The sequence below is a fragment of the Cynocephalus volans genome, chromosome 13, assembly GCF_027409185.1.
Source record: "Cynocephalus volans isolate mCynVol1 chromosome 13, mCynVol1.pri, whole genome shotgun sequence".
Classification (NCBI taxonomy): domain Eukaryota; kingdom Metazoa; phylum Chordata; class Mammalia; order Dermoptera; family Cynocephalidae; genus Cynocephalus; species Cynocephalus volans.
Window position 1 is genome coordinate 64,547,397 of NC_084472.1, and position 27,027 is coordinate 64,574,423.

At 33.2% G+C, this 27,027-nt stretch overlaps 1 protein-coding gene across 1 annotated transcript in view; it reads right to left on the reverse strand.

Moving 5' to 3' along the window:
- Window positions 1-27,027, reverse strand: part of RTTN (rotatin) — a 166,071-nt gene that overhangs the window by 52,383 nt on the left and 86,661 nt on the right. The window contains exons 32-35 of the mRNA XM_063077369.1: window positions 25,696-25,767; window positions 16,074-16,263; window positions 14,470-14,561; window positions 4,667-4,760 (exon numbers count right to left, since the gene is read on the reverse strand). Coding sequence (XP_062933439.1) covers window positions 4,667-4,760; window positions 14,470-14,561; window positions 16,074-16,263; window positions 25,696-25,767 — 448 coding nt within the window. The remainder of the gene's footprint in view (window positions 1-4,666; window positions 4,761-14,469; window positions 14,562-16,073; window positions 16,264-25,695; window positions 25,768-27,027) is intronic.

The window sequence follows — 27,027 nt, forward strand, 5'->3', positions numbered from 1 at the left end:
TATATATAAAGAAGAGTCACTATCCCCACATCTCTATCACTTCTACCCTGTTCCCATCCTCAAACTAATCCTGCTTGGTCTTTCCTCTATTTTAATTTTGCACAAATGAGGGAATACATGTATTTTTTTTTTTAAATTTCCCCTTCATTCCTACACAAGAAAGTAGAAAACTATAAATATTGTAAACTACAAATACTGTTTTGCACTATGCTTACTTGACTTAATATTTCCTAAAAATTAGTCCCTATCGGTTTGAAGATATCTGCCTCATTCTTTTAATACTGTATAGTTCTCCATTATGTAGATGTTTATTTAAATAACCACTCTCCTACTTTTGGGAATTTGGGTTGTTTCCAATATTTTACAATTACAAACAATGCTGCACTAAATAATCATGTGCATATGTATTTTCATGTTGTTGAAGATGAATCAAGGGAAAATTCCTAGGAGTGTAATTGCTGAATCAAAGGTAAATACAAGTATAGTTTTGTTAGATATTGTCAAATTCCCTTCAAAAAAAAGTTATACTAATTTTCATTCCCTCTAACAATGTATGAAAGTGCTCATTTTCCACAGCCTTGCCAAGAGAATGTATTGCCAACACTTTTTAATTGTTGGCAAATTAATAGACAAAGAATATCTCAGTGTAGTATAAATTTGTACTGATCCAAAAATAAGAGCTATTTTAAGTCTTTTTTGAATTATCTGTTCATGTCTTCTTGCTTTTATAGATGGTTTGGGATTCTTTTCCTCCTCAAATATTAAAAGTGGCTTTAATGTTGTATGTTTACATGACTTTGTCTATGAGTTATGTGCAACTATTTAAGTTTGTCAGTTGTCTTTTGACTTTGCTTATTTTCTACCATGCAAAACTTATTTCCTATTTTAATTGTATGTAGTCAAATTTTTCAATCATTTATTTTATTGAATCTGGATTTTGAGGCAGTTAGAAAATCTTGTCCTAGTTTATAAAGAAATTCATCCATGTTTCCTTCTAATATTTGTATGATTTCAATTTTCACCTTTAGAACCCAGATGATTCTTGTGTATGACATAAGATATAGACCTACTTCATCTTGTTTGAAAGGGCCAGCCAGTTTCCAGCACAATTATTAAAAGATCCATGCCTTACCCAGTGACCTGAGATGGCACTTTTGTCACTTAGGATATACTTTGTATTCTATCTGTTTGCCCATGTGCTAGTAACATACTGATTTAATTATGCTTTTTAGTATGGTTTAATGTCTAGTAGGGCTAGTTCCCTTTCTAGATATTTTCTTGGCTATCTTTGCTTGCCCATTTTTCCAAATGAATAAAATCTTGTTCACCATAAAGAAGTTTGTTGGTATTTTTACTGGGATTGTATTTAATTTATATATAGTTAACTTAGGGAGAACTGACATCTTTTTGATGTTGAGCCATCCTATCCAAAAATAAAGCAACAAATGTCCTCTTTAATTTCACAAAATAAATTGACAACAAAATTAAAAATATATATTAATTTATATTCTGAACTAGCTTTCCCTACAGTAAAACTACGTATCCTCAAGAAAGGTTTGATATTTTGAACCAAATAAAAACGGGAAAATTAAATTTAGGTAATTCCATGGAAACTATTCAAACTGTTTCAAGGGAAATTTTTCAGTATTCACAAAATATGTATGTGTCACCCCAGTCAGACTGGCTTTATCAAAAAGACTGAGAATAACAAGTGCTGTTGACAAGGATGCAGAGAGAGGGGAACACTCCTACACTGTTGGTGAGAATGTAAATTAGTACAACCACTACAGAAAACAGTATGGAGGTTTCTCAAACAACTCCAGACAGAACTACCACACAATTCAGCAATCTCAATTCTGGATTATACCCAAAGGAATGGAAATCAAGTCAAATGGATACCTGCACTCCTATCGTCATCACAGCTCCAACAGAACCAACCTAAATGTCCACTGAGAGACAACTGGACAAGGAAAATGTGGTATATATACACTATCGAATATTACTCTGCAGTAAAAGAAAAGAATGAAATTCTGTCATTCACAGCAACATGGATGAGTTCAAAGAAAATTATGTTAAGTGAAATAAGCCAGGCACAGAGGGAAAAGTATACCGCATGTCCTCACTCATAAGTGGGAGCTAAGAAAGAAAGAAGGAAGAAAGGAAAGAAAGACCACAGTGGTGTACTGGGCTTACAGAGGGAGAGAGCATACCTAGGGTTGCCAGGGGTTGAAGAATAATTGGTCAGGGGACACAGAGAATAACTGCAATTTGTGGTAATGGGTATGCTCATAGCATTGATCTGATCATCACATCTTGGGCATGCGCTGTGACGGTCAGCTTTGTACTTCAAGAGTATGCATAATCAATAAAGAAAAAAGATAACAATAGAAAAGAAAAATATGTATGCATCTTCAACATTTCTAGGGCAAGTGTACTGAAGAAAAAATAATCATAAAAAGAAGGGGAAACATAGCACTTAGGAATTGAAACTCATTTCATAAAATCAGTAACATTTTCATATTTTATCTGAAGAGAATTATCCTACTTCTTTATATTAAAACAGACAGTACTCAAAATACTAAAAATTTTATTTTTTAATGATTCCTTTCAACTCTGTATATCAAACGAAGGCTTACAATTTATGAGAGATTCTGTTAAAGGTTTTATTTCTTATAACACAAAACAATTTCTCTTTTACAAAAGTTATTAAAAACAAAATGCTGATGTTTAAAGTGGCCCCAGTTATGTATTATAGAAAATTTGTGTCATCCTAGGCTAAATCATTATGGGGCATAATAATTCCCGGGTTAATCAAGATTAACAGAACGAGAAATTAAAAGACTAATAAGCTTCACTGGGAAATGTAAGTAGACGTTCCAGCTGAGGGAGCTAAAATCTCATTATTACTATCATATTTTATCTTAACACTATTTTAAAGAGATGAAATTAAGGAAGAAATTCAACAAAAAACTTACTCTAGTCTTAAGGCTGGTTCATTGACAATACATATTTAATGTTTTATAGCACTATTCAAAGATTCCTTCACAGGATCAACAAAAAGGATTTAAAAACTTTTTTTTCTGTCAAATATATGCACTGAAATGATTGGCAACCAGTAATATTATGCATGAATATACACTCAAAGCACAATACTTAAAAATAAAATAAATTTAAATAAAGAGTAATGTAAACCCCCCCCCAAAAAACCCACCAAAATACTACATGTCTACACAACAACCTGTACCTTAATGTTCACGGCAGCATTATTTATAAAAGCCAAAAAGTGGAAAAAATCCAAATGTCCATCAAATAATGAACGGGTAAATGTGATACATCCATACAGTGCAATGTTATTTGTCAATAGAATAAAATGAAGTTCTGATGTATGCTACAACATGGATGAATCTTGAAAATGGTATATACTAAGTGAAAAAAGCCAGTCACAAAAGACCACATATTGTATTATTCCATTTATCTGAGATGTCCAAAATGGGCAAATCCATAAAGAAGTAGATTAGTGACTGCCTATTCTGGGAGGATGGGGAGATAGGGAGTGACTGCTAATGGGTTCAAGGTTTGTTTTGGGGACGATGAAAACATTTTAAAACTGACTGTGGTGATAGTTACACAACCCTGGATATAATAAAATAAATGAATTATATACTTTAAGTGAATAAATTGTATGATATGTGAATTATATCTCAATAAATCTATTTTAAAAAGTAATGCAACATGCTTTTAGAGATAAATATTCAAAAATTCGTGATCGATTTTCACTTCATGCACTGTCCTTAGCCACTTAAACAATCTGAGTTTGCTCCTTTTCTTCTTAAGAGAATAAAATGAGTATTTTCTACAATTAAACACTTTTATATATTGTTAATATGATTTACTAAAAACCCAAACAGGACATTGTTTAGGAAATTATTGAAAAAAAAAAAATCATTGTAAAAAAAAATCCTAAGTTTTAATTTAGCATGTATTTCTAAAAGTTTTAAAAAGCATTTTCTCTGCATACGTTTATATTTCAGTGTTTAAAATTACCTTCTTTTTAGGCAGTACATTCTTTTCACATAAGGAATTTAATGCTACTGAATAAAGCCTATATAATACTCACCAGAAGTAATGAAAGTTAAATTATAGTCTTCAAAATATGCAAAATTTGAAGCATAGCAGAGTTAAGCAGATCCTAATACAAGGAGCAAAATTTATATACTGCCATTCATAAAAATAAATTCCAGATTCCTTATCATACACTTGTAATAAAAAGAAGACTCAATACATTTTGTGTGCTTTTTTAAATGGAAGTACAGCCTCAGAAAATACTTATTACTAGAATCTCTTCACTTTCAAGTGGACTACTGTGGTAAAGTTAAGTATTTCCCAAAAGAAAGGAAAAATGAAATTAACTAATATCCATCAGTTCCCTGATTCCTAATAAGGAAGCATAATAGCAGTCAGGCTATCGGATAGCCAAATTCCCATTTAATAGTTAAGCATATTCATTTTGTTAAATTCTGATATATTTATTCTAAATTTATTTTGTCATATTCTGTGACTTATTTTATTAACATTCTAGTCTTTAGACATTTACTTTCAAAATATCTATCTGGACAGACTTCTCATTTTTCTGTTTTGAAAGCAGAATGTCTCTTTAAAAGGATACCTTGAGCCACAAACTGGTCATGTGAAGGTTCAGGTGGAAGCGTTGTTGATGGCACAAGTGGTTGAAATTCAGCACTCTCCAATGAAGGTGCCACCTGTGAACCAGTAAAGAAAATTATTTTTTTAATGTTACACTATGGAAAATGAAACACAAGTAACATACACACAAGATATCCTTAAACGATGTAACAGAATTATACTAGTTAGTATAACTAGAAAACACTCCATATCTGAGAGTTATTGCAGTTTTTGTGAATGGCATTTTCTAAACTTCTTCTTATAGGAATTTTTAGAGTTTACATAAATCAGTAACTCAAAGGAGCAAAGTTTTGATCTGATGTTCATTTAGGATTTTAAGGTTCCTATTAGGCCTACTCCATCACTGCCCAAAAGATGAAAGGCTAACATATACTACTTTAACTATAGTTCACTGTGTTCTTGAGATATTTTGTATTTCTTGATATAAAAGAAAAGGTTTTTTTTTTTTAAATGTTTCAAGTGGCACACACAGATTTTAATAGTGCCTAGAAAAAATTAGAAGATATTTTTCCCTAACTTGCCTCATATCAAAAAATGACTTTTAAAAAACTCAGTAATATGCTGACACTGTTTCATAATACAACATTTTTTAAAACATTAAACAGATATTCTGTAGAAAGCAAGCACAGTTTTACCTACAGATTTACAGATGAGCAGACTGTGTGGTCTCCTAAAATTGAAAAAGCCCAGGCTGATGTGTTTGGCACCTCCTATGTAAAAACCATCTTATCTGGTGAGATCAGATAACACTTTTTCTTACCATAAATTTCTTCTCTGTGAGATAGCATGAAGTGCCCATACCTGGATAGCCTCCACGCCAGTGCACGCACACAGCATAAGCTACCAATAGAACCTATAAATCAACACTTTTACTGACTCAGACACTATATAGCTCACAAAATTTGTATGTGAGTTATGTTGGTTGTGTATATATCCTCATACTACTGTATGGTACTTTAGACTAAATATAAAATGAAAGCAAAAACTAAGGTTATATTCATTTGTTGTTTCTAATAGTAAATAGAACATAAATTTGAAGAAATTGGTAGAAATGAAATATACAGTTTTTAAAATCCCCCTTTCAACTTAAGACCTTAATAATCTATGACAACATCAAGTAAACATGACAGTTATGATACCAAGAAATAGTGAGAGAAGCTACTCAAAAAATATAAGCAAAGCACATAAAATCATCTAAAAAGTAAACCTGGATAAAGTTCAGTCTAAATAAATCACTCATAGACAAGCATTAAATGCCTCATTTTATATAATATTAGATCCACGTAATAAGAAAAGATAACCTCAAGCTTATTTTAAAAAACAAATTTGCCTACAATTGGCAATGAGAGGCATGTAAACAAATGTTCCTGTCAACAGACAAAAAGAAAACTTTTATAGTTCTGTGAAGAAAACAATCATACATCAAGACTGATATCACAAACTGTGTTAAGAGCTGATTAATATATCTGGCTCCTGCCACAGACTCCTTTGGTTGTATTAAGATAAGTTAAGGACACAATGATGCTGGAATCCTTTATCATTTCACTGAACATTCTTTCAACTGACAAAGACTCAAGAAGTCCTTATTATTGATAAAAGAGAGGTAGGGACCTGGTTTATAGTTTGAGAAAAGAAAGTTTATAAGGGCCCACTAAATGCCTGGCTCATTAGAAGAAAGCAAAGTTGTGATCCATGATCAAAGGTCAGGCACTCATTAAAGTTGTGATTCTTCTCAGAACAGTCCAGAAAAGGGATACACAAGTTTAGAGAAGATGCTTTTAGGAAGTACCTAATAGTTTTATAACTTACCCCATGTGGTTGAGAAAACACAAAGACTTCTTTATATGGTAATACATTGTGCTATAAAAATTGATTATGGGGGATTCATATTTCTTTTAGCCTCTCAATATTTTTTAAATTCACTATATTGGCATAATACTATTTTAATAAGTAAAAACAAAAAAGGCATTAGACTGAATTGCTCTAGTTCTATACTCAAATCCTTGCTTGTTTGGAAATAATCTCCAGTAGATATTTAACTGATTATATTTGATAATACAAGCGTATTTCAAAAAGTTCATGGAAGGATTAATATTATCTTTTAAGTGTATTTTTTCACGAACTTTTTGAAGTATCCTTGTATATGTGGATATATGAATATGTTACTTTTTACCTTGAAAACCAAATAATAAACAATTTTGACATTCAAAGACTAGCTACTTGCCTTGGGTTGAATGTTCCCCCAAAACTTGATCCCACTGTAACTGTTGAGGGTGGGAAATCCTATTATGGTAATTGAAATGTGGGGCCTTGAAGAAGTGATTAAGTTGATGGTTTAATGGTGGTCCTAGGTATGGTTCTGAGGGCTTTAAAAGGACAGCCCATGAGAATCTCTCAGTCTCTCTGCTCTGCCATTTTCTGCCATATGAGACCCTGCATTGCTGTAAAGCCACCACCAAAGAAGACCCTCACTAGATATGTTCCCTGGACTTTGGACTTCCTAGGCCTCCAAAACTGTAGCAATAAATTTCATTTTCTTACAAATTACTTAGTTCCATGTATTTTGTTATAAGCAACAGAAACGGACTAATAAAGGTTAATTCTAGTTGTCAACTTGATTAGATTAAGGAATGCCAGAAACCTGGTAAGGCTATCTTTTTAGGTGTGTCCATGAGGGTGTTTCCAGAAGAGATTATCATGCGAGCCTGAACCAACAGAGTGGGACTGTGATATCTGACCTCAATACGGGTGGGAACCATCCAATCCACCGGGGGGGGGGGGGGGGGGGGGGGGGGGGGGTCCCCAGAGAACAAAAAAACAGAGAAAAAAGGTGAATCATTCTCTATCTGCTGGAACTGAGATACACCCTTCTCTCCTGTCCATGGATATCAGAGCTCGAGGCCTTTGGACTTGGACTGAGCCACACTGGCAGCACCCAGTTTGCAGATGGCCTACCATGGGACTTCTCTTCACAATCGTATAAGCTAATTCCCTTAATAAATCCCCTGTCATATATTTATAACATATCCTATTTGCTCTGTCTTTCTGGAGAACCCTGACTAATACACTACTAATACACTAGGTGCAATATATACCTACAAAGCTATAAAGAAGGCCTGATCTAGTCCAAGTCCTCATTTAGAGATAAGGACCACAAGTTAAAGGATTCACCAAAGCTGAAACTCTAATTAGGATTCTCAAGCCAGAACTGCATTCATGACAGCATAAATGCGTTGGAGTCAGAGGAAGTCCTCAGACACAACTCTTAAGACAGCTGGCTAGTCTTGTTTGACAGGCTATTCTTCCTCTCCCTACCCCTCCTGTGTCCATGTGGAGGAATTTTAGCTAAAGTTACACTTCTGGCTCCTTCCTAGGTGGACAAGGGGGGAGTTGGCTTGGTTTAAGAGCAAACTGAGAATATTTAGTCATCTGTTCTCTTCCCCCATAGCAGAGAACACACATTCTCACTGCTCTCTATCTCACAATAAGAAGGAACCCCAAAGTGGAAGGCCTAGGGTTGCCCTTTTGTGATAGTCTAGTTCTTATATCTATCACGTGCTCAATTCACTAAAATGATCTCAGTGCAAAATCACAATCTAGGCTTTTCCCTCACTTTTATCTGCTGTGTGACATATACTGAGATTTTCAATTTACATTTCCTTGATAAATACACCTGAGTTTTTTTTTAATTGAAGAATATGTACTTCTAGCCTTACCACCTTACTGATATTGTAGAAGAAATAAAAGCTTGTTAGTTACAGATAGATTGATGCTACTTAAAGCCACTGTCCTAAAACAGACTCAAAGCAGGCTAATGGTGGTTGCCAAAGGCTGGGGGTAGGGGAAATGGGGAGATGTTGGTCAAGGGTACAAGCTTTCAGATATAAGACGAATAAATTTTGGAGATCTAATGTACTGTATGGTGATTAGAGTTAATAATACTATACTGTATACTTGAAATTTGCTGAGAGTAGCCCTTAAGTGTTCTCACTGTTGGGCCAGCGGGATCAGGAGGGCCGGAAAGCGGCAAAGTAGCGATGGAGCCTCCATCTTGTTAAACTCCACACCACTGTCCTCTCCCCACTCCCTCCCCGGAAGGTGGAACCAGATACTGAACCCTGCTCAATTCCTTACCATATATGGGCAAAAAACTCACCAACAGCCCTCCCCTATAAATACCTGCTTGTATCCACCCTGGGTGTGACTTCCCTAGCCTCACTCCCTTGTGGGCCATGGAAACTCGCCTAGAAGCGCCCCCATTAAAGCCTACCCTAAATTTACTGCCTGGCTCCTGGTTTTCTTTGCTCCAGTTAGAGACCAAAACCTTCAAGATTCAAGATTCAAAACACACACACACACACACACACACACACACACACACACACACACACACACACACACACACACACACACACACACACACACACACACACACACACACACACAGTAACTGAAGTCATGGATATGTTAACTAACTTGAGTGTGGTAATCAATTCACAATGAAAATTCAAATCATCAGATGGTATACCACACACACACACACACACACAGACACACACACACACACACAGACACACACACACACACACACAGTAACTGAAGTCATGGATATGTTAACTAACTTGAGTGTGGTAATCAATTCACAATGAAAATTCAAATCATCAGATGGTATACCTTAAATATATATAATTTTATTTGCCAGTTATATCTCAATAAAGCTGAGGGAAAATAATAAAAATAGAACACTCAAATTTTCTTAGAAAAACTAAAAAATATTTTTTTCTTCAATGTGTTTGCAGACAAATAAGGTTTCTAAATTATGCTTCAGTATAAAATAAGCAGCTATAATTAAGTGTCCTTTTGAAATGGCAGAGAATAGCAGTCATTTACCATATCAAAGCAGAATCGGAGTATAAAAAACTATTTGTCATATAAGCAAAATGCATCAATGTTCAAAACTGATTTGCTTTGTATTCTGCCTTACAGGAACAAAACATTTCACTGGATACTTTAAATATTTTGAAAGTTAATTTAAAACTTGAATATTTTATTTGTCAAAATGATTTTATAATACTTTTCATCCTCTTTCATCAAAAGCACTATTATGCCTAAATAGATTCCTTAATTTTTTTTAAAAAGTACAAAGAAAGAAAATGAGTTTAAGAGCACAAGTTTCTCAGAGTTTGTCCTCTTTCAACCTATATTAGCTTTGTGACGTTGGAACAAATACTTAAAATTCTCTTAAGAAACTGGCTCTTCACATGTGAAAATAGTACCACCCTCAAATGGTGTGGACTTAACAATTTAATCCATTTACATCACTTAACATGAGTAGCAGCACACAGCAAACTAGGGAGTGTAATCATCCAAGCTCTTAAAAGTCAGGAAGTTGGCTCTCCCCACACACCAAAATTTATTATATACAATGATCAAGTTATTACCAAAATTAAGAAAATACATTTTAGTACAAATACAAAATAATACCCAAACTTACTTTACTTATTTCAATTACAGTTACCTGCTTCATAAAATTGCTGAAATGTTTTTTCAAAATATTGTTGTCAGTTTCTTTAAATGTTTGCACTTTGTAGTAATGACAACAACTCATAGTAACTTATCCTGGAAAATTTCCAAATTTACCAAGGTGAGAATAAAGTAACAAAAAAAAACAAAAAAGAAAAACAAAAGAAATATTACTTGCTCTTTCTTTTTAAAAAGGGTAATTCTTTACAAAGTAATACATGCTATGCACATAGAACAGAATGAATATTCTATCTTTACCTGCCATTGTATTCATACTAAAGTTACACACTAAAAAATTACTATATTAGAAAAAAACTAATAACTAGGTTATCAGTAAACATCAATATGTAAGTTTTATTAATAAAATCAATATTAAATTTTTACATTAAAAAAAAAACTTGCTCATTTTCACTGTACTACGCCCAGTGGCCTATATTAACAATACTTAAGAACTAGAATTTCACTTGTATTTCCTTCTAACTAAAATATATAAGATTTTAAGCCCCTGGTAATCCATAGGTAGTTGAAATTTATTTAAACAAAGTATATCACTCTCTTTCTCTCTCTCCACCATCATGCAAACTACCATCTCCCCAAGTTTTCCTGGGGCTACCACACTAGAGGTAGGTATATGCCCTATCACTGATGCTTATGTCAAAAACCATTTTTCTTCTAAAAAGCCTCTTGGATCTACTCTTCATTCTATAAAACAATTTTTAACTACCATCAAACAAATGTCAATACATTATTTCTCTAATGTTAATTGTAATGTTTCACACCATTTCATTCTGCTGAAATATCTTTACAGCTTATCTTATCTCTTCAAATCCAAAAGTTGGCACAGCTTTCTTAACTAACCCCCATCTGGTTACTCTAGTAATCAAACTTCGGTCTTCCCCCAACACTCCACTCCAAACAACCCCATGCATTTTCTGAATGTCTAATGCTTTCAGTACAAAACAACTTAGTGTCCAGTTATTTTCTAGCTATATTTTATGTTCTCAACTAGACTTTGAACTCTTCTAAGTGGATATTGAATCTTAAGACATATTTGAATCTTTTAAGACCCTTGCAAATGTGTGCATACATATAAAAGGGGAAGAGAGGTTAGTGTCCTTTAAAGCCCATTTCACAACTGCCACTTCCCGTACAAAATCACTTTTCATTGTATCATTCCTTCTAATGTGACCTCACTGCCCTTTGACTGTAACATCTATTATGGCATCAATCACATCTGGCTATGGAGTGAAGGAGTGTAACATCACGACCAACAACTGGAGCCAAACATACTTCTGGATTCCAAGAATGTTCTTACTAGTTACTGGTGCTGGCACCTTGAACAAGGGTCCACTCCATGGACTGGGACCTTACTCCATGCCCTAATTTCTTCTTTTGTAAAATAGTGATATTAAGAATTACTTTCTGGTTTATTTAAGATTTTGAAGACCCATTGAGTAAAATTTCTCTTTAAATGTTCAAGTAACCTAAAATCAGTGTTCTTTAAATGTGTGCTCCAGAAAGTTTGAAAGGAATCACATATTTTCACAAAGAAAATCTCAAAAAGAAGGGAACCACATTTCCAACATAATTTGGCAATTGATAAAACATTTTTTAAAAATACAGACATAATTCTGCTCAAGAGCAGCAGAAAAGACCAAATTTTGGTCATAAAGCTGTTGCTGGACACTGATATGTACTAGGCATAAACACCTATTCATTTTGAACACTTTTGAGAAGTAGAAATCTGATTTCAGGAGGAAAACCAACATCTAATATCTGACTCCTCCTACCCTGGGAGAGGAGAACAATGAGTTGGATGGAGGCCACTTCTGATGAGGCATTTACAAGGGCAATTCCCCCAAGGTGACAATGACACTGTACTTACTCTATTTGTAGTTTATAAAACAGATAGGTACCAATCCTTAGAAAGCTTGCCAAGCAACTAACAGATAACACAATTAAAGCCCCTAAGGGGACATTAAGAGCACAATATAGATAATGACTCAGCAATAGCATACTGGAGAACAGGACCAAAATCAAAAGATAGTACAAGTACGTCACTTAGAAAGACAAAGTGGAAAAACCAACCAACCAATAAACAAATTGTATCTTTTATCAATTCTGGGAGATAAAAAAATAAAATAAAATACAAATAACCAGATAAGCTGATTAGCAAGATTACATGCTCTCAACTTTTACCTCAATTTGTAACATTTTCTTATACTTGAGAAAACAATAGATGGTCTAAGTACGGCCAGCTTTGACTTAAAGTAATACTGGCATAATAAATAAACTCTACAGATTTTTCTCTTGTTGGAACAAAGATATACGTTATGTAAGGCATGGTAAGGAAAACATGACAATTAGCAGAATCAGGCTAATTAGACTATTTCCGTGAATAAAGTCACCAATTCCAAAACCTCCATTTGGAATCAAAAAGAAAAGAAAAGCGTTGACTACAAATTCTAACAGAAAATACTATTCTTTTGAAAAAAAAAAAAAAGAAATAAAGACTATATATAAAAATTCTTTTTAAAAAAAGCTTATATATATAAGACTATACATAAAAATTCTTTTAAAAAAGAAAAGCTTAAAAGATTTCATTGGTATATATTTCTGAAAGTCTGTGTAATATCCAAAAACAAACAAGTTAATAACCTTAACATCAATGAAGGTGCGCCATCCTAATAATGATTACAATAAATAACATATGAAGGTACTTCAAAAAGTTCATGGAAAAACAAAAGATAATACAAATCTTTCATGAACTTTTTGAAGTACCCTCATATTTCCAAAGTTTTTCTAAGAAAATCTAGTATTCTAATATGTAAGATTTATATATTATAAAATAGAAAAATGCAAAAGTCTGAATTGCTTTTGCTTTTCTGTACTTAGGTCTTGTATAGGATAGATACAACTTCAGTGGTATCTACAAAACAGCTAACTCAAAGTTTGAGCAATTACTATTTACTGAGTACCTACTCTAAGAACTGGAGAATGTAGAAAGATTTCTATGCTAGTCTATAGCACTTTTAACAATAGGATAACCTAAGAATAATTGTTTTTAAGCAGATATTGATGCTGCCCTTCTATGAACTAAATAACCAATTAATACAACTCATTTTGGCATTTAGTCATCTTATTTCTCTTGTTGAGACAAAGACATACTTTAGCTTGGAAAGGAAAGCATGACATCTAGTGGATCTGAAGTAATTATCCCAAAAAAGAGCCAGTCTTTTGAGACACTGTAAGAGGTAAATCTTATTAATATATATATAATTATTTATTATTCTCCTATTATTTTTGTTCCTGCAGGCAGGGTCTCAAACCTTTGCCTTCCTAATACGTTCTCAAATACAGTAGTTATTCCAAAAACACTTTAAAATTAAATGTACTATTTTTCAGCTGAGAATATGTGGTTTGGTATGCTTGTAAAAAACTAAAAAACCTAGTATCAATCATTAGCTAGAAATACTTAAGTGTCTCAAACTTTTTTGGAACAAAGCAGCTTACGCATGAATCAAAGAGGAAAGGAAGAACGGCAGCAGACAGGCATACATAAATTTCAGGTGTTTGAGATAACCAAGACAAGCTTCTATCTGATGCAAGTATTTAGAAATGTATACCACACTGGAATCATTTGAATGGGTCAACTTTCTCTACATTGTCTTGTCCTTAAGCAAAATTTCAGGATAATCAAGGATTTTCAATCCTATGAGATTTGTTCTCTTCTACTACTAATGATCCATTTTTTATTTTTTTTGAGGTTTGATTTTCGTTTTTATTCCTTTAATATTTTATTGTAACATATCTGTGGGGTACAGAGTTACTAGTGATAAACATTTTACACTTTTGTACTTCTGGTTCTATCAAAAAAGGTAGAAAAGAGAGGTTGAAAACTCAACTGAATGGATATTCAGTGTAGCTATCCTGGAGTGAGGCAAAAAATAGTTCAAATTCCAACTCTGCTACAGCACTATTGATCACAGTGTTACTTAACTTCTGAGTGACTTGCTTATCTGGAAAAGTGATAAAGTATCTCTCACATATGGCTGATGTATAGGTTAAATACAGCAATTTAAGTAAATAGCTAGCAGAATTCTGCATGGATAGCATTTCAAATAAATCATAGCTGTTATAATCATAACTTTATACTTCCTATCCATTCTTATCTCTCCATTATGCAAATTAAATTTTTTTCAGTTATTCAAAATAAAGCAATTATACATCCTTTGCAAGTACCATTGTTTCCAAGGTGGAAAGAGAACTCGGATCTCGGTCTTGACTGGATATCCTAGATGAAGCCCTCCAAAACTTGAATGACTCATCTAAACCTGCAGCAACAAGAAAACTATTAGCACAGACATTCTCCTGGGTACTATAATAATTAACGGAAAGAATACTCATTACAGGAAACCAATCAAGAACTAAGGAAAGAGGTTTTTTAATGTGCATAAGAATCACTGAAAGCCTGTTAATGCAGATTCCTGAGCTCTAGTCCCAGAGATTCCAAAACTCTGAGTCAGGATGGGTGCCATGAATGTGCATTGCGAACATCTCATAGAAGAAACTAATTCTACTGGTTCAGAAGCCATGCTTTGAGTAACACTGATCCAGAGAAATCCAAACAGTTACATGAGTCACTTTCCTAACAGGAACATTTATTTAGACTGTTCAAAAACTTCATCAAATGTCATTACCTTCTTACTTCCTCCAAGAAATGAACAGAAAAATGAATTATAAATTCAAACTTAAGTATTTAGGAGTAAATGAACTTCATGCTTACAACTTACTCTTAAATGGCTCAGAAAAAATATATACATATACACATACATATAAATAAATTGCATTCATAGTCACATGTGCACACATGGTGTAGGGGGTAAATACAGTAAAAAGGTAACATTTGGGAATTTTTCTTACTATTCTTGAATCTTTTCTGTACATGCAAAATTATGTCAAGATTTTTTAAAAACTGCTTTTAAAAAATTAATTTAAAAATACTACCTACTTTGGGCCGGCCTGTGGCTCACTCGGGAGAGTGTGGTGCTGATAACACCAAGGCCACGGGTTTGGATCCTATATAGGGAAGGCTAGTTGGCTCACTGGCTGAGCGTGATGTTGACAACACCAAGCCAAGGGTTGAGATCCCCTTACTGGTCATCTTTAAAAAAAAAAAAAAAAAAAAAAAAAATACTACCTACTTTTATTATTATTATGAAACACAATTAGTATTTACATGTTAAGATTTTATACTTAGCAAATCCAAAAGAATTTACAAACAGAGGTAAAGAAGTTTCAGCAAGATACTTTGATAAATGAGTAACATGCCAAAAATAAATAGCTTTTTGATATATTAGAGAAACAAATTTAAAACTTTAGTAGAAAAAGGTCTCGTTCACAAGAAGGGTAAATAAAAAACTGTAGATTGTTCAGAAATGAACATCCCCAAAAAGTTTAAGACATTAAAAGAGGAAGAAAACTATAAAACTTTACTGAAAGACAAAATAACATGAAATATTAATAAGATGTGAAAAATGGTTTCCACGAAGAAATTATAACATAGAATAATGCTTAGGCAATGTTTAGTGAAAAAAAGAATACAAAAATGTACCTAAGATATGAACAAAATTATGCAAAACAAATAAAAGCTATACAGAAAAAGAAAACTCGAAGAAAATATACCCTAACATAACAAGAGTATTTTCTGGGTAGTGAGACTACAGATGAATATTTTTCTTGTGTACTTTCATTATTTTCCAAATATTTTTTAAACACACACGTGTTTTTAACATCTTAAAAAATTAAATTTTGTAAAAATCAAAATATAAAGATACTGTACTTACCATTTGAATCACTGCCTTCTGAAGTTCTATCAAAAGCAGAAAAATTCAAATCAAATGTATACCATGGTAGGTAACAATGTTTTACCATCTGATTCAAATGTTCATAAAAATGGCAGTGATATAAAAGAGCCTGAAGGGCAGGTTTTCCTACAAGTGATAGGCCAGAGTCTTCATCATGGACACAGGGGCCCTGTAATAAAAGAGGAAGACAAGACAGAGACACGATTTATCACACACTTTCTTCAAAAATATCCACTGTCTCCTCTTAATGAAACAAACAGGTCCCAGATGCACCATATTCCTTCCACTCTGTCTCTGTCCTTCCATGTTACAGCAGCCTGGCCTAGGGCTAATTATTTCCTAATACTCTAGGTTTCTGCTGCCTTAAACACCTGCTGAAGGCAGAAGGCTGATCTACCAAATCTCTTAAGAAGTCATTTCATTTAAAATATTTCTATGAAATGATCAGCTTTAACCAAATTATTATATAATTGAGCCACAAACACGATAAAAGCAGTATTCTTCAACTTACAATAGTAAAATAATAAGCATTAAAATATCAGAAATAACACAGTTCAAGTAGTTATGTTAAAAATTATTTTTTGTACAGATCAATAAAACAAATGAAATGAGAAGACTCATCAATAGCCACGGCAAAATCTGTTTTCCACATTACTTCCTACGTAATTAACCCTGACAAGGAAAAAAAAAGTACACACACACAGACACACATGCATGCATACGCACACACCCACACACCTCTGCCAAAAGGAGGTGGAGAAGAATCTGCTATCACACATTATCTCTTTGCATGTTTCTACAAATAATTCTTTTGCATTACCATTCACTACTTTTCCTGGAATATCCAATGGCAACAACGAAGCAATGAAGATTGGTTTAAAGTTTGCAAACACTGTAATTCTATCATTAGCTTATAAATATTTCTATTTTCTGGAAAATGATAATCTATAAAGCTAAGATTTAAAACAGACCATAGAAGAGAGGGAAAAATAAAAGACAGAAAATAAGAGTCTCATGCTCTACCGACTGAGCTAGTCGGGCAGCCGTCAAAAGACAGAAAATAGAAATCTAAGTGCCAAAAGGAAAGCTGTGGTCAAAACATATTCAAAGCTTACTTTTAACCATAAGATTTATGTATATCTCTTCTCTCACCACTCCCACCACCAAGGGAAGATGGATATTAAAACTTACTCTTCAGGAAGATAAAGTAATTCACAAGTTTAAGGTATAATTACACTAACAATATTATTTCTATTAACACTCTTTTTATGGATATCATCAAATAATACCATTCAAAGAACAGCCAGCAGATAATGGTCATCATTGTCATTTTAAATTCAGAGGTCTGAAAGAAACCAGGTGAAACAAAGAAAAACCCAAGGAGAACTGGGTCACATGTCTCCTGTTTATGAACCAAGGTATATGTTACAAGGAATGCGGCCTTTTAATGCATTGCCTTTTATCTAGGGTGAAGTATTCATCCAATACCACAATCTTAACATTCATAGCTTTGAAACTTTCCTTCTGTTAAGCACATTGTAACATTCTTAAATACAAAACATGTCAAACCCAAAAGAGATTTGCAATAGCGGCTTAACATCACAAAGAAAAGCCCTCATTATCATAATTCAGAGAAGAAATTAACTACCAAGATGAGAATTATAGTTTAGCTAAATTTGCTAGCTTAACTCCAACCACCTAACAAAACTCAATAATCAATAAAACAAAATTATTCAAAGTGGTACAAATACTATTTTTCTAAATAAACGAGAAGTCTTCAAAGTTCATGAACATTTTTTTCCACCAAAACACATACATACTAACTTGTTATAACATGTCTGAACAGGATCTATTATGAGACACTAAGGATAAGACATCGCTGTTTGAAAAGAAAATCCAACTTTTCTTTAGTTAAAAGTACTTTCAAAGAGAGAAGATATATAAGTATGATAGTGGCACTTGTAATTTATTCCCTAAATATGTAAAATTATCACAGTGGTAAGAAATCTAATTAATCCAATCATAATTACACTTCAATGAATAAATTTTAAAAATTCATTTTTCTCTAGTTTGAACTAATATAAAAAGAAAAAAACAGATTTAGAACACAAAGATAAAAGAACTTATAAGAAACAAATTTATAATCAAATCTATCTAATAAAGTTTTAGAACCTGATTTTTTTTCTTTGCCTATAAATCATTGTGAAAATGACTATCAAGACTGAAAAAACTCACCTAAATTTGGATATGAAAAAATTAATATCTCAGAAAAAGACAGAGATAGAAGTATAAGAGATAAGGAGACAAAGAAATCAATTCAAGAGGCCTAACATGGGCTTTATATGATTTCTGGAAAGGTAAAACATAATACAGAAAAAGGGAAAATCATTTTTAAAATAAAAAATATGAAAAAATTCACTAAAGCCAAAAAAACATATAACATTCAAGTCTTCAAATTAAGGAGCTCAGTGAGCGTCAAGCAAGAGAAATAGAAAAAAGACACATTATCATCAAATTATATAACATCAAGGATTCAAAGAAGATGATAAAACAAAAACTCAGCCATAAAGAAGTGAAAAGAATCAAACAGGAATCTCACTTCTCATCCACAGCACTGGATGCTAGAAGACAGTGAAGTAAAATTCGTAGGAGGACAAGTTTTCAACCTAATATCTGGTATTGAGTCAAACTATCAACCCAGTACAATTTACAGATATTCTTAAATATGCAAGAACTCATGGGGTTTATCTCTCATGTACTTGTTACTAGGTAGGAGTACAATCATTTTGAGGATAATTACTACAAAAAAAGGCTCTAACAGAAGATAAAGGATGATTAGAGCTTAGAAAAACTTCAGACGTGATATGGACTCACAATGCAAGAAAAAACAAACTCCAAGAAGAAAAAATCACCCAAATCAATTTTTAAAATTAGATTTATAAACATACACACACACATCTGTGCACATATATAATACATATAAACATACAAATAAATACCAGGAAATTTTTCCTCTGAGTGCCAGAGGGGTCATGGCTCTGGAAGCAGAAATAAGTCTAACAATAGCCACTAAGTGGCTCTGTACTGAATGACTGGTTTTCAATTTTTAGAATCAACCTATAGATAAAATTCACACTGCAGAAGAGAATGGAAACATAATTAACCCTCACAATGCAAAAGTAAATCTGGTAAAAATTAGCATTAGAAGTAAGGGAAGTGAGACTGAAGAGAGGACAGGAATGTCTCAGCTACATATGACTCATCTTCTAATGGAGGGGGTGGGTCGGGGATGGAGGAGGCAAGAGGTATTCAGCAACAGCAGTGGACCAGCAGAGAAACCAAGAACAGTAATCCAACTATATCAGCAGGAGACTGTAAATGAGCTAAATCCTTATATATCGAAGCAGTGAAGGAATAAACATATTATTGCAAAAATGCAATTAAGGAATAAAGATATTATTACAAAAACATTACCCCCTGAAGAATTAAAATCAGAAATAAAGCTGTCTCAGTCAATGGAGAGGAGTAGTGAATTTCATTATAAGCTCTATTAGTATCTATTTATTACTTTAAAAAATTCTTCTAAAACATTCAAATAATTAGTACATTCAAGATATTTTTTAACTTTTTAAAAACCAAATGATTGGAATATGTACATATTACATAACTGTTTATTTTTATTTGATTTATTTTAACTGAGCAGTAAGCCTGAATCTCCGTTCTCCACATACCAAAGCCTCCCAGTAGCAATGGCATGTAATCAACAGAGCTAACTAATGACAGTGGAGCCAAACCCAGCATATGCACAAAAGACGGCCTGACTCAGGCTTTCCACAGATCACTAATGGCACAAGGGCCAGAACAATGAAGCCTTTCATGCATGCACTAGGCTCTGCTCCACAGATCCATCAGTAATTAACGGGGTTGTCTTCTAGCATAGTGGAGAAATCAGCACGGTTTAACTGCTCTGTCTCAAGATGTCTTTGTCCTCACCAGCCTTGCCCTCAGGTGAGTGCCAGGCTGCCAGATCACCTGCTGAATTGCCAGGGAGAGCAGCGAAGGACAGCACTCAAGGAAAAAACTCTTCAAATCACCAGGTGCCATTACAAATAAATTTTCAAAAGAAAACTGCAAATTAATTATGACATAGAAAGCTCCAATTAATTTGAAAATACTGTTCTCAAAGATGCAATAAACAAGAATATTAATTCTAAAACATGTATTTTGTTCCTAGTGTCACAGTGCTAATTTACCCATTAGCTATTATCATAAAGGAACTAGAAGCAAAGTAAGAATTACATTTAAGAAGAGAATTAATATTTTCAAGAATAGGAATTATTTTTATATATAACAAATAAGAAATACTATAATACAATCCAAATAACTATTCAGTTTTGTGAAATTAATACTCATAATGCTTCATGATAAACACATTAAAAGATAAAATATGCATATTAATATCAATTATGCAAATAACATATACAGTAACTATAAATGAGTCAACTATCTACCTGACACACACCCACATACACACAAACACATCCACAGAGAGTTACCAGCTTTGTCCACTGAGGAGGCACAGAAGCTGTGACACAAAGGAAACAATGAACACATCCAGGACCTAGATCCTGGCCTCTAAATGTCATTCTTCAGGAATCTGGGCCCTTTGAGCAAATACCTGATTTCAGGCTGGTGCTGCGAGAGTCTAGGACACCTCATTGTACAAGAAAGTAAGGAAATGCTCAAAGATTGATAAAGACATGTTAAAAGGATACAAAAGTCATGAAGACACCCCCTGGCCAAAGCTGGAACAATTTGAACATCTAAACAAATATGTGTATTGATAGAAACAGATTATAACCCATGAAACTAACTAAGAATCCTCGAGCCCACACTGGTGTAAACAAATAAGTGAATAAATAAGTGGAGAAGAAAAGAAAGCTCTTCCTTACAGTAGGATGTAATAAATGTAGAAAGGAATGATGAAACTCGGAAATCATTTGGCAACCTTTCTGTAATAATTACTTCAGATAAGAATCACAAATAGAAGTTAAAACTAGTGAAAGAAATTTTGATGAGAAACAGACATTTACAGAGTCTCAAAGTACCTCCTTGCAAAAGGAAAAACTGTAACTCCACAATGGAGAAAAAAGGCAGACTCTATCTTAACCAAGTAATCAAAGTGAATATCAACAGTAATAGAAAAAAGAAATATAATATCTCCTGATATAATGCGCTGAGAAGAACATATCACTTCTATGGTTTTTCTGCAAAAATGAATAACCTGCATCTAACCATGAGGAAATAGACAAATCTAACTGAAAGATATTACGAAAATAAACACCCTGCACTTTTAAAAAATGCTAAGGTCATAAATGTTAAAGATTTAGAAACTATTTCAGATGAAAGAAACTAAATAAATATAATGACAATATGCAACATGTATTCCTGAACTGGATCCCAGATCCTGGGTATTTTTTGTTTTGTTTTGTTTTGTTTTGCTATAAAGGACAGTAGTGGGATAACTGGAAAAACGAGCAATTTCCTAATTTTGGTAACTATTACTGTGATTATGTAAGAGAATATACTTGTTTTTAGGAAATTCACACTTAAGTGTTTAGGGAAAAAGAAGTATTGTGTATGCAACTTTCCAAGAGTTCAGAAAAAGATGCTAAATGAACAGAGCTAAAGCAAATATGGCAAAATAATTTGGGGAACCTGGGTGAAGATTATATGAAAATTATACGGTTTCTGCAACTTTTCTACAAATTTACTTTATTTTCAAAATAAAAAGTTTTTTAAAAAAATAAGGTGTAGGTTTCAATTCAAAGTCCTATCACAAATGTGGAAAGGAATTAAAGCATAAACAAGTATATTTACCATCACAAACCAACAACCTATTACATTATTTGAGTACATAAAATTACCTTCACACTTAAATGTGATACCATATTCAAGTGGAAAGGACAACTTTAATACTACAAAAATTATGCATAAGTTACCATCATCACACATAAAGTATTACAAAAATGTATCCTAGGTATGTCTTTGTCTTCCCCTGCAGCCGTAAGTGCCAGAGCACTAAATCTGATCATCTGTGAATCCCCAACATTTAGGCACTCAAAATATATCTACAGAAATGAACTAAAGCAAACTACACACAGATAATTCCCCTCTGACCAGTAGATTTGTTGTTACAATCAACTCTAAAATTGGTTGTTAAGGTTGTAGGAATATGGATTTATAACACTGGATCTCAAACTAAACCCAGGAACAGAACCTTCCACATTCAGGAGTATTAACACCTAGCCAGACTGTGGGGAACTGTATTACAAAACACCGAGCAGCTGGGAGCCACAACAGTTTCATGTCACTTGGACACTGTTTTCTCTCCTTAAGCGAGGTATATAGCCTTAATGAGGCTAAGTTTCATTCAAGAACAAGACCAATATTTATAAACATCTTCCTTAAAAAGTAGTGCCCTGAATATAAAAGAGCTATGATACACCAAGGACTGATTCAGCGAGAACTAGGTTCCCACATCCAGCAGAAACCTGGCTTCAAGGCCCTATTAGGAATGCTGGGCACGAAGGGACGTTGTGCTTCTACTCTTTGCGACCACCCTACTTCCAGTACATCTCTGTATCCATGGAAAAATAAACAGAATTTTATGCTACAGAAATTAAGACTTTATTTTTAACTTTATTTACTTAATGATATCATTTAAGATAAAGAGGACAAACTGAATGCTTTGTGTATTTTAATAAATCAGCAAAGACTGATGAAGCACCTATCTTTTCTGTGGTGGGGGCTGGGAGAAATATTTTTTAAAATATCAAGAAATACTGTCCTAACTTCCAGAAACAAATATTCTACTTAAAAAGATTAACCAAGTTAAATGGTAAGAAATAAAGCAAAGCAGTAAAAGTAATATATGGAAAGGAACCTAATTTAATGGTAAAAACATTAAATGCTAGTGTCTTTCAGCAAAGAGGAAGATTAAAATTGACTGCAGAGTTTAGTGAAGGTATTTTTTTAAAAGACTTTAAAATTAAAATATTTTAAATTATTTAATCCCCACCTTGTTCCAGAAAAGATTTAAGGCCTGTGACAAGAAAAGGTAAATTGTAACATGATAGTAACAGTATAGCAGATATGAAAGAAAGAAAAAAAGGTATAAAAAAAGTAGAACCACGAATAAAGCTAAAAAATAGATATACCAGAAAAGCCACATTTGATAAGAAGGCTCTAAATTTTCTAGCATTCAATTCTAGAAGGGAAACCCAGCTAATTATATAATTTACAATTTATATATGCATATTATTAATACTCAGAAGTATAACAATTCCAGATAATGACATGAAATAGGAATTTATGCTGGTTGTATGGGGTTCAAAGAAGTGAACAAGAGTATTAGAAGGCATCAATTTAGACTTCAAGTATCAAAACAAAGAGCGAAATAGTAAAAGCAATTCTAATTCTCTTTGTTAAAAAAACAAAAAACCACACAAATATCAACCTACACCAAAATAAAATTTTAACAAGGCTCCTAGACATGCTACTTCATGCTATATTCTACAAAAATACTGTAAAGATACACCAAGATAAATTAAGGAAACATTTTGTTGAATAAAATTCTTTGTTCCTCCACTAAAGACTGTTCTAAGTTTAGAATACTGGATATGTAGGCTCTTTCTGGCTATAGTAAACTTGCAAAGGTCATGTCTTCTTGGAGATTACAAAACTCCATCATCTATATTTGAAGACTATCTTTCTTTCTTAACAGCAGCTGTTTCCAATTTGGAATTTCAGGTACCACTAAACTTTTTTAAAATTAGGAGACAAATACCAAGTTACCAACTATTTATACTACTAAATGAGAACACTTAAAAACAAAAAATAATAACCAAAAACAAATTTAAAAAAGAGGGGGGTAGAGAAGAAAATCTGAGTTATTAAAAATCCCACAAGACTGTCCTTATTTTTCTAATTTTGCTGAAGAGTAGCAAAAGTTTCACCATTAAGAACTGTTTCAGATTAGAGTGGCTCTCAAACTTTTTTGACTTTGGCCAACTTAGGCAAGAGAGTCCAAAAGCTCACTTAAGTCACTATTTTCAACTCTTTAGTAGAAAATGATTTCCATGATGGAGACTGGAGAATAACAAAACCAACAAACTGCAGTAAGTGTGTCACCAACAACAAATAGGAACTATTATTTAATTTCTAAGAGAAAAATGTCAACTTCTATACATGATTTTATATTACAATATATCGTCCCAAGAGCTTTAATATAACCCCAAAATCTTATTACTCTTGGCTTTATATTATACTTATTTCAAAAATAAAAAATTCATTGGCAGTACATCACCAAGCCTATCCACACACAAGTGTCACTAATTTAACAATGGAAGTAGATATGATTTGTATCTGAGTTAAAAATAACACATTTTAAAATATAGTCACTGGATAACAGGCACCAAAACTACTACACTATTAATATAAATATTAATCCTGTATATTCCTTCCAGTTTTGTCTCCTATGGCTTTATTAAAACACAGACTGAGTGTGATACCATTATCAGAGGGCAATGTTAAAGAAATTACGAGGAACCAGAAGAAAAGTGGCCTGGGTTTACAGTAACTGGCAGTGTTAACCTGGGTTTGTAAAGTTGGAGAAGTGAAATCCCAAGAGTTAAATGCAATCTGGGCCTTGACGACCACCTGGACTCATACTTCAGGTGATACCCTAAAAGCTGCCCTCACTGCGGCTCACCTTGATTCAGTAATTCCTCTAAGGGTATGTTCTTATGAAAAGTCAAAAGTAAACCTTAGATTTGTACAGAATCCTCAAGAGTGAGATGTACTATTATGATCAATATACACTTACAGGATAAGAGTACATGGATAGGTAAGAAGATAGAGAAAGAGCACATCTTATGTCCCCAATGAGAGCACTTTTGTATCCTCCCAATTATCTAAAAATTGTAAGCTATAAAAATGTTAGGTAACTATATACTTGTTGCATATGTTATGACATTCAGAACATAAAACAAAGAACTAAGCAAATAGAAATCAAAGAAAGATAAATTATGACCCAAACTGCGCACTAACCCAGAAAAAGAAAAAAAGATGATAACATCAATACATATTTAACTAGAAATAGATTTATTTATTATAATTAAATTAGAGAGACAACACAGTGAGGAAAGAGAGAGCCTGGACTCAAAGCAAAGGTATATCAATGACTAGCTATGTGATTTAGGGCAACCTATTTCAACTCTCTACTACAGTGTCTAAGCCTATAAAATGAGGATAATGATAGTTCATGACTCAAACAATGGCACAAGTTAATGTGTTAAGTTTCTAGAGACTACCTAGTACATGGTAAACACCACATTAGCTATTATTTGTTTAAAATTATTTTTAACACTACAGAGAATTTTTAAACATGATCAAACATAAGAAAATTTCTAGATTCTATTTTAAGAGATCCTTGCTGCCTTGTACACAGTTTTATCAGTAATGAAATATACATATGCTGAACATTCATCACCAATTAATCAATTACCTACTAGGTTGACAATTGTTTAAAATCACCCACCTGCCAAGTATAATCCTTTATAATTTCTGTAGGCATTGGAATTACAAGGAGATTCTGAAGAATAAATGCAGCCTGAAAATTAAAAAAAAGAAAAAGTCAATACTGCCATCCTGTTGTCATCTTTGAAATAACCAATATACTGTAATTTAATAACAAAAGGTGTATCTCCGGTCAACTGCACATGCTGAGAGGTCATTAGGAGAACTGCCAAACTGAATTTCTTGTTAGGTGATAACCTAACACTGTATGAAATTATTTCATCAGGAAATATATTTTTTCCTATTTTAGAATTTAGTTTTATTTGAAAGAATAATTTGTGTAATATAAACTGTTCTGGTAGCATTTAAGAAATAAACTGTTAGGTTTCTACTATTCCCTTACAGATCACACACACCCCTCTCCCCACTACTATTCCCTTACAGATCACACACACACACCCTTCTCCCCACTACTATTCCCTTACAGATCGATCACACACACACACACACACACACACACACACACACACACACACACACACACACACACACACACACACACACACACACACACACACACACACACACACACACACACACACACACACACACACACACACACACACACCCCTCTCCCCACTATCTTTTGTCTCTCTCTCATACAGACTTCTCTTGAAAACTTGCTAACTAGAAACAAACCACACACACACACCCGCTATCTTTGTCTCTCTCTCATACAGACTTCTCCCGAAAACTTTCTAACTAGAAATACAAACCACAAATGTCCAACTTAACCTACCAGGTCCTGAAGATGATCGAATTATATCATCATACTAACATGAACATTGACTATTTAATGAAAACTCATCACATAATGATAAATGGAAGAATAACGCCATCTGGAAAGTCAATAGGCAAGCTCTAAAGTTGATAAATCAAGAGTAAGCCATAAGTGTAAGCATTACTATTTGAAAACACAGAGGCAAATAAGAAAACTAGCCTTTTGAGTTGGAACTGGGGACTAGCTAATGGTGAACCCAGGAGTGCTGTTTTCTCCATAAGCCTCTAAGTATTATTTGATTATTGTTTTTAAAATAATTTGCATGAATCATCACTTTAATAAAAGCAGCAATAAAAAGAAAACCACAGACTATTTAGAAAGAAATAAAATAGGGTTTACTTTTCCTCTCATTATTACAGGACAAATACTACAAAGAGAATTAATTGGACAGCCCTTTATTTTTACTAAAGCTTTATAAACATAAGAGACCCACAAATGCTGAGGTAATTTTTTTTTTCTGTGAATTACTTTTCAATGTGTAATAAAATGGAAGAGTTCACATTAAGATATTCC